Source organism: Aphis gossypii, chromosome 1 (genome assembly GCF_020184175.1).
Source record: "Aphis gossypii isolate Hap1 chromosome 1, ASM2018417v2, whole genome shotgun sequence".
Classification (NCBI taxonomy): Eukaryota; Metazoa; Arthropoda; class Insecta; order Hemiptera; family Aphididae; genus Aphis; species Aphis gossypii.
The window spans coordinates 78363813-78382591 of record NC_065530.1 but is presented as its reverse complement, the minus strand read 5'-3'; the positions used below and the strand labels follow the sequence as shown (position 1 = coordinate 78382591).

The following is an 18779-nucleotide window of genomic DNA, read 5'->3' as shown; positions in this document are numbered from 1 at the left end:
TTTTTCGTGGTAACGAATCCACGATCTATTTATTATATAATATGTATCATCCGAGATTATATTATACTGTAATAACGTAAAAATAAAAGAATAAAATTGTTGTTTAAGCTATTTTTAATTCTGGATAATTATACATGATCTACACTTATAAATTCTGGAAAATTTTATCAGACATAATATTATTAAAATTACGCTACTACCTAGCTTCCTTTAAATGTTTGGAGGGTTATCGAGAGTTTGATCAAATACACCATATAATATAATTGTATGTAAAATATATGTAATAAATATTATGTATACTTCTCACCTGACTCGTGGCTATCAAAAGATTAGGATGTTGTAGGATTAGAAGACTCAAAAAACGTAAATCCAAAAAATAAAACACTGATGATTACTTGTACTAAGTTCAACTCTGGCACAGTGAAGGTCATTCTCTATTATTAAGACGAGTTGAGATTTTCAGGTGTATGACCGCAATACGTCACTGTTTTATTGAAGATGCCCGTTCCCTGTGCACTACAAATAGACTATTATTTATTATATATGAGTTAACTTATCATTACAATGGCATATGAGTATAGTATTATAATATATTATGATAATCAAAAACATAAAACCTTAAAAATATATAAATGTTTAAATTCTAAGATCTAATCCAATAATTATTTTTCAACTACATTAACCTCTACATTTTTGTTTGTAACTTAACTAAAACATACTTTGGTACTTTATACATACGGACTGAAGAAAAAAAACAGTAAAGATATTAATAGAAAACCCAAATATACTACTTTTAAACAATAACGGTGGCTTACCACGCGTAACATAGCCAAATGAAACCTATCAGCAATCGACCTATCAATTGCAAGCACTATCACTTCATAACTCCTCAAAGTATTGAATTGAAATACCTCTTCATTTTTATTGAAAGTGACCATTATCCAAAAACTTTTTCATCAATACTCTAAAACATATCCTGCAAACAAATATAACAAATATATAGAACTCAAATTATCAAGCTAGGAATTATTCTTCAGTTTAGTAGATCGATATATCACAAAATCCAGATACACTTAGAAAAAAAATAAACTCCAATGCTGGCAAAACTACATAATAACAATGAACATCAAAACTCACCCAAAATTAATCTGATGGAATAAAATTAGAGCACTCTAAGGTTGCAATTACAAGTTACTACCTATAGCATACCAAACTACAGTCAGACCCTGAATCTATCGTACAAGCGTTTTATGAATATTATAGTGTATGTGGAGTTTTTGTAGTTACATTATTAAGAATAATTTTGATTAATTTTAATCCGTGTTCACTGTAATAATGTGATTTCTAACTTACAAACTTCGAAAAATGTATAAACTCCATGATAAATAATATATTAATTAGACAATAGTGCCCAAACGAGTTGCATCAGAAAAAAATAGTGCCCAAACGTGTTGTAGGCATTGTGTAGGAGATTGAACCCATACACGTGTATGACCGACATTTTATTTATACTTAACTATCAGTTATATTGAGGATTGAGAATAGATGACAAATATGGTAGGTATTAGAGTTAAATGAAATGTAGGCAGCAAAATAAACTTTTCTAGAAGAAAGGCCCTTTATGTTTTTTTATTATCAAATAAAAATGTTAATTGGTACCTATTAATAAGAACAAACTAACTTTATTCAAATTTTAATTCGTTTAGATTTAGACTTCATAAACACAAATTTAGAGTGCCGTGTCTATAAATTCAAGCATTCGTAAAAAAACAAACTTTTCAATCCATCACTATCCGGAGTTATACAATGCATCGTCTCCCCTATTATGTTTCCGATTATATATTAACCATATACTTAATTTCAATCTCTACGTTACCTTAACTTCCATAATATGCTTCCTAGTATCTAACTGAAAATTGTGTAACTATCTTGGAAGTTGCCACCAAAATCCTCTTGTTAAAAATCTTGACTCAACAATAATGTCGCTTAAAATCCTCCATATATCTTGAATGTAGCTACAGGTGCAGAATACATAAGTTTCTTCGACATTAATAATACAAATTAATGCATTTTCATACAAAATTTCACTTAAAACTTAAAAAAAAATCCTGGTCTAAAAGTATTATTTTTAAATGATTTATTTCATCTAAAAATAAATAATCATTTTATATATATTTAAATTTATTATAATTGTTGTAAATTGATATTTTTTTTTTTATGATTGAAGATAGTATACAATTCACTTAATAAATTTTATAAAAGATATGAATATATGATTAATGAATAAGTTCTTTTAAAATGTTTGCTTCATAGATGATTAAAACATATTTGATCATAAATATAAATCATGTTTTCGGTAAACTAATGATACCTAATAAACGTGAACTCTTTTATTTATTTACTCTAAGCCAAAATATATAATATATACATAAATCGCAGACTAAAATGTTTTATTTAAAGTAATTTGAAGTAAATGGAACTTGAAATTATCATTTAGCTTGGCACTGAGATGTTGGAATATCACAGTTTTATTTTAGACAACTCTCGCCACATAATAGTTTTCGTAAACGTACTCCATAAGTAGATTTATGGAGACGTTATTTTCACTACCGAGAATAATTGACGACGTGGTCCAATAGATGGCGCCTTTTGAACATATTTTTGCGATTTTTTTCTATTTACTGCAATTAATCGTCTCTACTTTTTGCCGTCTTTTATAAATTTCTAATTTACACATTTCTTCATGTATTAGTAAATTATGTAATCGTGATACCTGAACAATGCGCACTATGAATATATACAATTTATCGAAATTAAATAGTAAATACATACTCTTACTGTAGGTATCTACTTTATTATAATATACTCGTATATTATCTTTTCGTTTTCAATACAATAGCACTTAACTCGTCGTATGCAATCATCACAGTCTGATCAAAGTCAATTTTTTTTTCGTTTCATTGTCACCGTCGTTTTTCTAAACACAACCTGAGAAGCAACCATATTTTTTTAGGGCATATATATAATATTATAATATTCCTTCTGCAACAAATCATAATCACGAATTTGATTGTTGTACACTTATACCTCTACTGGTTGGCCCATGCCTGTGTATATATTACATTTTAAATATATCTATTTAGGTATAGATTAAGGAAAATGAACACGACGATCAGGATGGAAGGAGCAACGTGTATGGTAAAAAATAAATGAAAAACTGACACCGGCATATATTGTATAGTATACGATTTATTTTTATTTTTCTTCAATAATAATAGTAATAATAATAATATCATGCATACATACGATCCGTTCGGACAACGATAGTTACATATTATATATATATATGCGTACACAATAATATTCAAATTCTGCTTACAAACAACATTTATATATAATATTAAAATATTATATTATTATAATACAAAGGAAAGACATCGGTAGCAAGACGCAGTGTGCTAACTCGCCGGAAACCGGCGAGGTGCACATTTATATGCCGCGAAGTATATTATGTTATATATATATAAGGTACTATGGATAATATAATATAAAAAAAAAATAGCTCTAAAACTATACATCATTATACGGAACTATAAAATGTGTTAATATACAATAATACACGAGGGAGAAAAATACCAAAGACCGCGGGGAGAGAAGTCTATATAATATAATATTATTATAATATTATAACAATGGAGTTGGCAGAAAGGTACAACGCGTTTGCGTATATACTGACATGATATTATAAATACTTGGGCAGTGTTGTTATTATTATTTTTTTTTTTTTAACCATTATTGTAAATACGAAAATGTACATTATATAACATAGAATGAATTGATATACACACATATAATTTTGTAACGATTGTTCGACGACCAAATGATTTTTTTCTTTTAATTTTAAAATAAATATCTCCAAGTGTTTGAATAAAAATTAATCGTGTATTTACATATTATATATTATATGTTATAATAATTATGATAAAATAAATATTTAAAAAATCTATTTCTACAGTAATAAAAAATTTTGGATCACAAAACGCTTATAATCAATAGTCTTCCAATAATTACATAAACTTATGTATTAAGTTTTTACATTTTTTTTTTTAATTATGATGATCTTTTGCACCGCAAGTAGGTACATTTCATAATAATAATTTTTTATTTCTATTTAGTGAACCGAAGAGAGAGATGACCATATTAACAATATTCAACATCAACATCATTAAATCTAAAGTGTAATAATATTATCTACTAATTAATACTAATATTAAACTAATAGCTAAGAACACTATCTACTTAAGTACTATGAAAAAGAGATCAACCTATTAATAATAATAATAATAATTTAAAAAAACCTTATCAATATATTAATTTACAAAGTACATATAATATAAAATATTACGATTCTTTGAGGAACCGTAAAAAACACAAGAAATGCCATAGATTTATTAGATAAATATATAATTCAATAGATAAAAAAAAAATAATGGCATTATCACAGAAACGCTTTGATGGGCGAAACGAGGATCGTCGCCGGGAGGAAATTCGCAAAGAATGGTTTAAGCTCGAAGCATATGAAAGGCCCCGACGGCGTCCAAGTTTTATTTAACACCACAGAAATGCTTTTCAAAATAATAAAAAATGTAAAAAAAAAGAAAACCAAAAAAAAAAAAACACTCTATACATATTATCGTATATTATAATATACGTAGGAAGTTAATATCTCGCTGCATGCAACAAGCATATTATAATATACTAAGATTAATTTATTTACAAAGCGATCATAATAATGATATTTTATTTTATGATTCCTCGACGCACAAAGTATGAATTATATTGAAATGAATAGTCGTCGTTTTTATTGTGATGTATACATATTATATCAGAACTGGATCTCGGAGTCCGTTAATGTAATATACCAGCTGGTATACCACCTCATATTATGACCTATACCATAATTATTATTAGTAGAACGAATAGAAACAAGAGAAAAACGTCCACAGAGAATTCGATTTTTTTCATTAGCTGTGTATAAAAATAGAATTTACGGCTTCCGTGGTGAACGGACAAAATTCAAAAAATAAATGAGTAATAAAAATGACGCAGCGCGAGTGTATGTGTGTACAAATAAAAAGATAAAAACGCTTATTTACAGTGAGCAAAAAATATAAAAATTAATACAATATAGCATTTCATACTAATTCAAAACCGTGGAGGCAGAGAAAACCCCACCACCATGGTAGTGCCGTTCTGAAGCTATAGTTTTATAAAAACGAGATCAAAATGTGAATAGGTCTGGGACTGAAACCGCAGAATTCCCATGTGAAACGACAAAATACAACAGATGAAGCATAGAAATAGAGATTAATATTACAAAAAAAAAAAATTTTAAAAATAGGTAGATACATACTTATAAGATAATGTTAATATTAAGCAAAATAATAATAATAATAATAATAATAATAATCGACAAAAACCATCGTAACGTACAAAAACAGCAGCGGCTGCAAATGTGTTCACGCGCGTTCAAGTCGACGATTATATTCGATAATAATAAAAATAATAATAGTTTATTATAATATAGTATAAATTAAATACTACATTTGGCTACGATTACGAACATCTCACATTTTAGTAAATTGAGATCAACGGTCAATTTGATTAACATTAAAATTAAAATTTGTTTTAGTCACTAAAACCGTGACTGGAACCTGGTTGTGGAGTCTTTTTATATAGGTGTGGAAAAAAATTGTTTTTTTCGCTATCTCTCTCTCTCTAATTCTAAAAACAAAATTACATTATTGTTTGATGAACATTTTCCAGCCGATGATTACGAACATGGCGGTGAGTACAGACGATTCGATTTTTGATGGCTGAAGCAGCGACATGATTCGTCGTTTTACTTTTGTACTCTTATCCTCGATAACTAACAGTTCTTCGTCCTGCAACACAAACAATTGCAAACTGTTACAGATAATCCGATAGTATATAGCTAGATGTTATACCTATATATTTATATATATATATTATTTATATATTAGTAAGTTTGATTTACACGCATAAAATATATAGACGGAAAATGTTTTGTTTTTCAATAGTTATGGTTATAAAATAATAGAAGAAAAAAAATCAAGCCTGCGCGCATAATGCAGATTAATGCGAACAGTCGGCGAAAAAAACGCAATTTCTTTCTCGAGGCCTACGGTTTAAAATTTAAATTTAAGTAGATATATATATAGTAGATAAGTCAATATTGTATAAATTTATTTTAAAACTGTAGAATTAAAAAAAATCTCATCGTTTTATCGTTTTACACGTTACTGCATTATTTTTTACATAATATAATATTGACGAAAAAAAATTGAGTCGGCCATCGCGTAACTGGTAAAGATTTGAACTAACTCGCGGTTGTGAGGAAAAAGAGCATGTTGTATAAAAATAGATATAACTGGTACTCACTTCGCGGTGGGTGCTCCAGCGGATCGGTTTGCCGTTCCCGTCCAACTTGGCGACTCCGATCACCTTCAGCTTGCGCTCTTTGCCGTAATAGCAAGTCGGGCACACGGCAACCTGAAGTTTGACGGCGTCGACGAATTTGTCGTCGTCGACCGCGGACTGATGTTGTTCCGGTCGCTGTTGCGACGACGGTGGCGGTGGCGGCGGCGGCGGTTGTTGGCGCACTGTCGGTCCACATGACGTGACCAAGTCGGGCAACAGTACTTGCTGTTGCTCAGCGTGTTGCTGTGACTCTTGTTCTTCCTCGACTACTTGTTGTTGCTCGCGTCGCTCCTGCTGTTGGCGTTCGCGTAAACGCCGACGGTGGAACATGCGAATCGAATGTTGCTGTTGTTGTACCCAAAGACGGTCCCTTTCTTCTAACGATTGTGCAGGAGGGACAGTCTGAGGAGATATGTTGATGCCATTGTTTGAATAGCTAGATAGATCACCTGTGAGACACGAAAAAAAAATAATAATGACGTGATACTGATATTAAACAACCTAACGTTTCTGCAGGCGTGACGGTCATAATATTATATATATGTTACGATAATCGCAATATGAATTCAAGACTCTAGTTATCGTTAGTTACGGTTTATTAAAATCATTCGCGTTGTTCGCCCCATCAATAAATATATAATAATGTATGTACAACTACATATTTATTCCATAACTAATTAGCGTTCTTAAACAAATTAACTCCTATATTCGCTTAATTTTATGCAACACATTTAATGGACTTTAATCGATCACGCGCCAATATTTTGTTTTATACGTAATATTTTATAAGTAAAAGTGTCTCCTAAAGCCACAACAACGACGGTAATAATAACAACAATAATAAATTGTAAGACTTAGGGAAAAAACAATACAGGACCGCGCGTGGGCGAGTGGCGGTTTTGTCCTTGGAGGCACTTGTTGGCAAATTATCGTCTTTTGTCGCGCGAGCTAACAATAGAGGCCTCCGAATTTCGCAAATAATAATAGACACCGGACGATATGTATTTTGTATTATTTTACTATTTTTACCTCTTAGGAAAAAATATCACGACGGTTGAAATAGTATATAGCTACCTATAATAGTTGCGTGTCACCACCGTACCGAGTGGAATATTTAAAAAGATTTTAATTTTTTCTCCCCTATGATATCAAAATAAATAAATAATACACACAGATGATGTATATTATACGGACACGCGCACGCAGACAAAAGAACAACGATTCGGTTTTAAGGTGTCGCGCAATTGTATAGTAAATAATATATACGAGTATATAATATAGAAGCTTAAACATAGTGTGATTGTTATTAATTATATATAACATTATAATATATTCATGAAACATGCGCAAGCATTTTCACAAAAAATAAAAATAAACTAGTCTAATTAATCTATATTAATCAATAAATTAAATAGTGTATCAAATTATAGTTAATCAGCGAAAAAATTGTAATAAAATAATTGATATTTGAATATAACTACCATTATTATATTATACGACATGCTATTTTTTTTTCAAATGCGCGCGGCTAATAGCTATACTGAATCGCGCGTAAACTTATTTAAAATAATATTTTTACGGAAGTCCTACCTACCTACAACATTTTTTTTGCGTGAATTTTTTTTTTTTTTTTGTTCACTTTTTTCGTGAAAAACGAGAAATATACAAGATTCCTACATGTTATTACATATTATAATATTATAGTTGGTACGGTGATGTGTGGAAAAAATATAAATGATATAATATAGTATATGATATAAAAAAAATAATACAAAATGTATAGATGTTATTTGATTGTTCACGCGCGTTGCATCTATATTATATTATGGTCACAGACTCTATTATATTCATATGAAATATCAAATAATATTCCGGTAAGCTCGTGTACAGAGTTGTATCATGGTGATGTATCGAAGTATCGGACGCGTTCGCCTACCTGAATTTAGAGATGTCGGGTGGGTGACCTTATATTATATAGGAACCTATACGACGGCGAGACGACAGGTCCGCACAAGTCAATCGACGCATGTTACTAACCGGCCGAAAAAAAATATATTATATTAATTTTTTTTTTTAATTTTCCGTTTTTTAATTTTTTTTAATTTTTAGCGGACTTTTTTAATAATATTTTATAGAATTATTTATCCATACCTTTAATAACAAATATTTTTAGTCAATAAGACATTATTTAAATATTTTTATTAACTTATACGAAATTGTATGTACCTATATTATTTTTGAATAAAAATGATACACCGGAACACTGCGGAAGAAACTTGTGCAAGTACAAAAAAAATTAAATTTTTCTTAATACTACATTGTCAAATCGCAAATATATTTTTCCTCATTTCGTAAAAATACGCTACGACCGCGACGGTTTGCGAAACGTTATTATTTTTTTTTTTTGTTAACACGTGGATATTATTTGTGAAATACAATTTTATCACGAAACATTGCGACAAAAATTTTTTACACAATTATTAACACAATTTAATAAAATTATACAATTACTTTTTTATAAAATAATTTTTAATTATAATTTTTTTTATAAATATTTTTCACGGCATTTTTTTTTTTAAACTTTTTTTTAACAATTAATTTAAATCTTACACGAAACGTTATAAAATGTAAGCTATACATAAAATTATACTTGGGGGTAAAGGGTACTACTAAGACTAGATAATTAAATATATTTAAATAAACATAGTAAAAACTTACCACTCATCCAAGAGGGCATTCGACTGAGCAGTGTCAATAATTCTCTGAGCAGATTTTCAATTCGTAAATAATGATCCCTTGCTGTATCGGAATTGTGCGACGGCGGTCTGAACGGTACGGCCATGTCTGATCCGTTTTTTTTTCTTCTTTTTTTTCTGAAGACGAATCGCAATATTTCCAATTTTAAGTTGTATTATATTTTTAATTTTTTTTTTTTTTTTTTGTATCAAAAGTTTTTGATAAAATATCAAAATATATACGAACACAAAAAATGTATAGACAAAACAAATCGCAGAATACGCGAAAACGCACTGTATGAAAAATAATAGTCTTATAAACGATTGCCGAATATTAAAAAAAAATAATCAGTTGGTAAAATATCGGTAAGTTCGCGGTGGCGGCGGCGGCGATGCACGCGAAGAAGAGTGCTCGGAGAGCAGTTCCGATTCACTCGACACCCGGAAGAGTTGCGCGAAGTCCAACGACTGAAGAGCGTTCGCCGGTCGAACAGACCCTTTCGCTCGGGTCCGAATCGCGGCGGCGGGCGGTGTATGCGCGTGCGAGCGTCTGGCGACGGCGGACGACGGAATACGACGGGTACCGGCCGGCGACGAGGTGCGCGCGTGCTGCGGCAATTGTCCGGACTACGGCGGCGGCGGCGATAATAGTAATAATTATTGTCTGTCGTTGCTCGCTAGCGGCGCACATGCGACGACAGCGGTGTAGGTAGCGATACTGATCGGCCGTCGTCGTGTCGTACGCGCGTCGACCCGTTCGGCGACGGCGCGCGCGTTTTTCGGCGGGACCGAAATCCCGCGCTTTTTTCGGGCCAATCGCTGGCCGGTTGGGCGGCGGCGGTGGTGCGAGGGCCGCCCCCGCCCCCGAGAGACCCTGCACCCCACCGCCCCATCGGCCCGTAAAACGGCCGCCGTACCTGTGGCGATGGTGGCGACGACGACGTCATTTTCCTACTTCTGAAATAATAATACCTAATAATATAATCACACATATTATTAAATTGTCGTCAATTTTTTTTCATTTAATATTAATTTATATTACAATTATAATTGCCACATCGTACTGAACGCGTCGGTATAAATTAGAGAAATTATTATTATAAGAAAACGTTTATTGTCAACAATTTTTCTCGTTCTCATTCAAAATATTATGTAGACTTCAATGGACTTTATTATGACCATTATGATATTATATATTTTTATTTGGTAGCATACTCAATAATATCCAAATCGATTTTGTTTTTTTTTCGGATAATATAAATTACACAACAGTTTTTTATAATCTATAAGACAAGTACAAGTAATACGTAAAAAAGTAAAGATCTTTTTAAATCCGCATGAACTTGATTATATTGCTGTTCGCATACAGACGTCGTCGTCTGTGCGACCTATTAATTTTCGTACAACATAAACACTTACCGTGGTTGCAAATTGATATCTACAAAGCACAAACACAAAACGCACAGGACAAACATTTAATAATACCCTATATATATAATTCAGAATTCTATATCAACAAGAAAACGTGATTGGATTATTTACCACGCGCATCCAGGCGATGCCACATCATATCATATATTACAAAGTTATAGGTATATTGTACGCATTATAAATAATATAATAAAAAATAATGATTCAAATAATACTATGTATGGTAGTTATAAAATAAAATAAAAAATGCTAATTCGAACGCTGAATGATTTTATGTATAGGTACATGTAGTACATGTAAGTATACAATAACGAAGCTTTTATATACCTAGGTACGTAAAAATTTGATGGTAAGTATCACAATAATAATCAAAATTCATACAAAATATAACATGAACATAATATGATGACGGAATTCATCTCAAAATAAAATTCTTCACCTTCAACACCGCAACGTTAAAAACATTCAATTAATTATTAATCAAAATATAAATAATAGGTCTAAATACCTATAAAAATAATTCCTATAGTGTATAGGAGGTATAGCTTGTATATAATAATTTTACTATTATGTAAAAATATTTACGAACGTGTTTCTATATTTGAAATACCTGACTACTGTATAAGTACATCGTACATGACCAAATAAATATTAATAATAATAATATACATCATCATGTTTCGTATTTCTTTATCTGTTTCGTTTTAGTATGTATATGATGAAGGCATAGCCCATGGCGGCATGCCATGAAGGTATACATGAGACTTGGCGTATCGTATTTCTATACGAATCGAATTTTAAAATTTATACTCAATTATATACCGTTGTTTTACCATAGACCATTCTTATATATCACATATATTTAGTTAAACCAATATATAGTTATAAAAAGCGCACGATTCTATTGTTTTTAAAATTGAATGCACATAGATAGTTTATTATAATGGTTTTTTAATGTCTTTTTAAATCCGTCATCAAGTATCTATACAATATTTCATATGTACCTACCAAAATTAGTTATTTTAAATGCGTCTCATTTAATCTGAAAACATTTAAAGGTAAAGTGTATACCAATATATAATAAACCTACACGCACATTACTGATATACATTTTAACATCCTGCAGTAATAACTAATAAGCACAAAAAAGATATTCTGTATAATCTATTTCTTAAAAAGAATAATATAATACTTCGTATTATATAAGTACTTAATTGTACCTATCTATATATATATTTTATTTTGAATACAAACAAACTCCATTTTATCGTAGGTGCCTATATAATTATATGAAAAATGGACCGCATTAAAAACATTTATCATTTTGTTTTCCTCACGACATTACTTATATGAAGTAAAAACTTAAAAGATAACGTTTTGTTATGTTTACCTCCAAATAATCTAAACGAGCTGCAGACTCTTTTTCAGATTTTTTGTCAACACGTTTATTATTATATACGATAAATGCTTAATATTATTATATAACACATACTATATAAATGTCCATTTTTAAGACAACAAAAATATCCCACTCATAAATATATATATATATTAATTTGTCGATAACGCTTTATCTTTTGGCACCGAGAGTAAATAAAATATTGTCGCTCTGTGATGTATAAAATTATGTGTTTATATATTTCATGTTTATCGAATTTGATAAGCAGCATCATTAAGTGATATATACACACTAAAACCTGCTGGGAATTATTTGTTGTATAAATTCGAATATGATTAATATTTTCCATTATATTATATACATACGTTATCTTTGTGAGACTATATAAAATGTCACATAGATTAACAAACAAAACGACGTGACACGAATAAATCACATTTTTAAGCATCCTATTACAATTAGGCCTTTGTCAACGCAACGCTGCAGGCTCAATAAAAAAAAGATTACTGAATATAAATTCAAATAATTAATTGGTTATGAATTTATGATAATAATGTAAACACATTTTAGAATTTAGGCAATTCAATTATTTATAAAATCACATGTACACAGATGTATAATAAATACAAATACAATTATAATTTTAAAATTTGGTTCGTCTTATAGAGTATAGACTATATAAATAGTACATTACTATACATTAGTACCTACTAACTCGGTAAATCTTGTTGTGGTGTGTGCGGATGGAAAAATGATTACGTTGACGTGCTACTATAAATTAATATTATTTTACTTTAAAAAAAAAAATAATATTAATTGTTCTATGTAGTATACAATATATACATTTACTTAAAACTAAACAAAAACAAACACATTTATTTATTTCGACCAATAATTATGATATTATATTGACATTGACATTTCAACGTTTCGCAGAGTACAAATACTGACGTAACACTTAACGTTCGAGACACGTCGACGTCGTATTTATGTATTATTACAAGTACACGTACGAGATGAAAGTAACGCAATATTGCTGTTGACCGCCACGTGTACGCGGTAAGAAATATACGCAAACGTGCAGATATATTACAGCGTAATGTGCAAAAAGACGACAGTACGTGTATAAATTATACAGATATACCTAACGTAACCTGGCTACCTAATAAATTTATTCGTGTACCTACTTATAAGTTATAATGATTTAATGTCACGTCGCACGCGCGCATATGTCAAAGCACTTTTTCTGTATAGATTGAATTTTGGATTGCACGTATAAACCCCTGTATAATATTATTATGTGGTATTAAAAACAGAATTATTTCGTTTCACCTTATTTTTCTATGCACAGATAGTTATTTTTATAATTAATTGTATGTACGACTATGAAATATAATTAAAATGAACTTAAAATCATACAATCATTAAAAACTGAAATTGGGTGCGTGTAAAACTATAAAGGAATTAAAAAAAGTAATTATTCTTGAATTACATAATAATACGATAATAATTTACCTATTAAACACGAATTTGAGATAAATATAAATTTAAGTTCAAAAATATTTTCAAATGTTAAAAATCGATATCCCTTCTTGACTGTACTTATATTTATTCACTATTGTGTAATTTACAAAATGATTATTTTAAATAAATGCACTAACAATATTAACTTTCACAATATTAAAAATGTTTTTTATAAATAAAAAATATTAGCCATTAGAAGATAGTATTTTTGAAAAAAATAATACATTTTATTGGTACTTATATGTTATCACATTTATATATTCATATTATAATTTAAAATATTCATTATTTCGACAATGACAGCATTGATTTCTCATTATTTCATGCTCTTAGAGCAAATATAAATAAATAAAATCAATTTAGTTTATAATACTATAAAATTTGAATTTTTTATTCCAAAAAGTTCATTAGTCATACGTGTTAACTATAAAAGAAAGTAGGTACTTACTACCTATGTGTCTATTTCAAGGTTAAACGCGAGTGTAATAGTGTATATCATATACTACTCCGCATAATATCTCAACTCTAATTACTAATACAATACTTAACCGACTAACCCCGTATATAACAATATAATATTATGCGTACAATACCTATATCTCTATAATATTATAATATAACATCACTTGTGTACATAATATAAATAATTATAATCTCTCGTTTCCCATCTCGACGATTGAGCGCGCGCTTATTATTATGTTATTATCGCATCATTGCTACGAGGAAAAGTGAATAATTTCTATACACCGGCAACAGTTATAATACGCATTGTATTATTATTATATATTTTATATTATATTATAGGTACGCGTATATCGGGCATTAACTGTAGCGGTTTACAATATTATTATTTATAAGTAGGTAGGTATAACGCACGCACGTTCGCAGACATCATCATACTACGAGTATACACTGCAGTATACGCGTATAGCGATCGGTGGCGGCACGGTGCTCGTGAGTCATCTCGTATATACGACAAACCAGCTAAATGTGTGTGTGTGTGTGTAACGTATTGTTATAATGTGTAAGAACTGGTATCGTCTTCGGCACACTATTATCGACAATATATGCTTTAATACCGTTTTTCTGTTGTACAAAATGAGAAAAAAAAATAAAAGAATAAGAAAAAATAAAATATATATAGGACCAATAACATATATTATTATCATATACATATACAGGGTGTCCCGTGAGGATTTACCCATTGCGATATCTCGTTATCTGTATTTGTTACCACTATGGTATTAAATAATTCACTGTTTTTCTAGAAACTAGAAAAAATATTAAAAAATCAGAAATTAATGAAATCAAAATGTTGAAACGTCAATATTTTCAGAAAAATTAACTCTACAAAATGGCTATCTTCGATTTTTTTGAAAATAATTAAATAAAAAAATATATTTTTTAACTTTTTTACCAAAACATTAAAATAAATTAAAACATAAAATATTTGTAGTTCTTATTCCTGTGAGTCTTATTAAAAAATCAGAATTATGATATGTCCATTATTTCAGGAGATATCGCAATGGGTAAATCCTCACGGGACACCCTGTATATATGGGTATTTTTCATCTCTTCGCATGTAACGCGCGAGCGTGTGCAGTGTGTGCGGCACAAAGGACGTCGTCGTGGTCGTCGTCGTCGTCGTTTCCCTCTCACAGATACCCCCCGCCGAGCGCGTGTGTAAGCGAGTTCGATAAATCTCGTGATGCCTAACCAAAAAATCGAAAGGCCGATAATATGGCGTATTTTTGTACAATATAATATACGTAGGTATATAAATTGCTGCGGGTGTGGAACATTTTAATATTGTATAAACCTAAATACAGCTGATTGTTTGGTATATATAAATGTTACAAAAAAAAACATATATATACATATTATTTATAAGCATATAACTGCACAAGTGTATTGTGGGTACCTATATATATATATGTATAAAGGAGAAAGGGCGACGTTGACCTGTCGGCGGCGCGGGCGGACGGCTGCCGGCCAACTGCGATTAGTCATACGCGTGTTCGGAACACGGTACGGTTTTTTATTTTTCATATATATATAATAATATTATATTATATACATCAAGACACCGCCTCGAGCCCGTAACGTTCGTATATTCGGCGGCAATGTTCGTATGCACCACTATATACCCGTGCAATAGTATTATAGACTTGACACAATATTTTAGTATAATATGGTTACGACGATACAAAGACGATTGCTCTAGAATAATGTACAAACGGCATATGTATGTATATAGTTATCATTATTCGTACATCGGAAAATCGCAGCCGTGTGCTCCTCGTAGACCGTCAGATGTTGCGATGACCGAACGTTTTTTAAATATACTGCGATTTTTATTATGAACCCAACCTACTACATTGCAAAACACTGTGGCAGTATTAATAGGAACATATTATAGTATTATATTATTATTGCTATTATATAGCTGTGCAGCTATCGTGGGTATATGCGAGTAGCGATTCATTACACTTTTGTTATAATATATTATTATGTATTCCAGCGCACGCATAATAATACGTAATTCCGCGTATCCACGATTTTTATTTGCAGATACTATCAGTAGATTTGACCGCCGTCTAATATTTAAAAATATTCAAATATAAATGCTAATAAAATATAATATACCGTCATATGATTTTACGTAGGTATATACGGAAAATATTGTATTTAGGTGTATTAATATGTTAATGCTCCTGTCGAGTTTAGTACGCGGGAAAAATTCTCCGAATTGATGCGAAAGCTGGTTCGAACGAAAAAAAAATGGTGTTAAATAATTCAATCTCTATTCTAACAAGTATTCACTCTGATAATCGTACCTAACCCATACAGTAATATTTTATAATAATTTACCTATAGGTATATGTGATTAAAATATGTCTATGAAACCGAAAATATTATTTTTTTAAATACCGTTTAATACCTATACTTAATAAACTAAATGTTATATCAGTATAATATCATAAGACATATAATATCGCTAAATATTAATCAATACAAAAATTGATGTCATAAAGATTCATACTAACTGTTATATGATTTTTTTTATAAAATATAAGAACAAAAGTATACCTACGTTCAGTATATCTGACAATAGTATAATACCTATATTATTTTTGCGTTTTTACATCAACGATGACTCATATTGGAAATTTCAATTTTTCGTTTTGTTATAAACCTATATATATTTCAAACGTCATTAAATATTACAAAATCTGCCAAAGAGAAAGATTAAACAATACACAATGGTTTCACTTTTATACGAAAAAAATTATGGAGCTGATCTTAAATTAAGTTATAAAATTGTTGTTAAATTTTTTTTGCTCTTTTCGATACTTATAATATTGATTTCGTAATATTTTCCAAAGATATTATATTATGTTGTTTAAATTGTATATTATTTCCTATTCTATAATATGGACTTAAAGCTAAATTACTGTCCATATTATTATATATGATTAATATAATATTAAATATTACATACTTACGATTAACTCGTTAATATTTATCTATAATTAACACACATAACTAATTATTTAGGTTATTATCATAATTTTAAATTCTAGTAACATGTAAAATATTATATCTATATTCTATATTATCACTTACCATTATTACCAACTATTATCCTAATATTGTTTTTAATATTATGGATGAATAAAATAATAAATTATTATTATAGGTCCTTATATACTCCTATTAAATTTCAATGCAAATTACACCTCATATATTTTATTATATATAAGGCATAACGTACGTGCATTTAATGTATATTAGGTCACTTATTATAGGTAGGTACATTAAGCCATTAGGACTTAGGAAATTTATTAAGGACAATATTACTAATAATAATCATAATCAGATAACAATAATAATTGGTAAATTATAATAAAGTAACTATGTAGCCATATAGGTATATTATATTGAATTGATATATACATTATACATTTACTTAAAAGTTAAAATATATTTCACTAAATTGAACGAACAAAATAAAATGAACATAATAATAATATTAAATTAATAATTATAATAGAATATAATATTCTTCTTTTAATACATATGGGTGGAAAAAATTAAATAATATTTAAAATATGTCGCGAATTTTAAATATAGTTGAAGAAAAATTGATTAAGTAATGCAGTTAACCAGTATTAATATACATTATACACTCATTGAATCGGACCAATATACATATATAGAGCAATAAAATTTCACCTTTTTTTATGTTCCTATAAGATTTTATAAAGCATTTTCTTATTAGTTATAATTAAAAAGAAATATTTTCTATCATGTGTATTCGTAGGTAATTATTTTTTCAACTACAACATGTTACTAAAAATAAAAATAAAAAGAATAATACAATATAATATTATCATGTAGGTACATAATATTATCCACGCACTTTATACACAGTCAAAACTGATCATTGTAAAAATATATAAGTAAAGAAAATAATATTTATGAGATTAACTAATAACAAAGGTTATCGAATTTTGTGACATTATCAATTATTTATTACTTTATTTGGTATTATTCTTAATTTTTTCACATTAACAAAATGAAAGTTTACTGAGCAAGAACATTGTATTTTATTCAATAATCGTCAAGATACTAAATTTTATCAGTGTAATTAGACACAACACATAAATTAAATTGGGTGTAACAATTAATTACAAACAAAAAAATATTCATTCTTCAGAATAAATACATATATTATACAACCATAATTAAAAAAAATAGCAAACGGAAAGTCTGAAAATATCTTTTTGATGAATCATTCTAAAATAATTGAATTACGAAAATTGTGTGTGTTAAATATAATAAATGCAAGATGATTATAGTATACAATTTAACGTGTAAATTACAAATATCTCTTGTAAAATCTAAACCATAATACGTTATATGTCTACGTGAGAACTCGATTGCAGACGGACAGACAGACAGACGCAACCGTGGACTGAAAATAAAATAAACATATTTATTCGAAAATGTATTTAAAAAATTTTAAGTGAAATAAAATACATATTAAAATAGGACAGTCAAGTGGTTAACACTCAGCTGTACAGTAGGTATCGTGTGGACCTCGGGCATAGAGTATCACTATAATGAATATGAGTTAAATTTGAATGCAATGGTAGGTATCATTGTATACGAAAAATGATTTTGGA

General features: G+C 29.3%; 1 protein-coding gene across 1 annotated transcript; it reads right to left on the bottom strand.

The window, feature by feature from the left end:
- Positions 1–3231: 3231 nt before the first annotated feature.
- LOC114126302 (ras guanine nucleotide exchange factor P-like) lies at positions 3232–9958 on the bottom strand. Its single transcript, XM_050210829.1, has 3 exons — positions 9220–9958; positions 6463–6950; positions 3232–5945 (listed from the first exon to the last, which is right to left on the bottom strand). The coding sequence occupies exons 1-3, from the start codon at positions 9341–9343 to the stop codon at positions 5802–5804; spliced, it is 756 nt and encodes a 251-aa protein (XP_050066786.1). The 5' UTR covers positions 9344–9958; the 3' UTR covers positions 3232–5801.
- Positions 9959–18779: the final 8821 nt, after the last annotated feature.

Coding starts and splice junctions, on each gene's coding strand:
- LOC114126302 (XM_050210829.1), bottom strand. CDS start 9,343: ATGGCCGTACCGTTCAGACCGCCGTCGCACAATTCCGATACAGCAAGG. Junction 6,951..9,219: donor AATGCCCTCTTGGATGAGTG/GTAAGTTTTTAC, acceptor CGTGTCTCACAG/GTGATCTATCTAGCTATTCA. Junction 5,946..6,462: donor GCTGGAGCACCCACCGCGAA/GTGAGTACCAGT, acceptor TTTGTGTTGCAG/GACGAAGAACTGTTAGTTAT.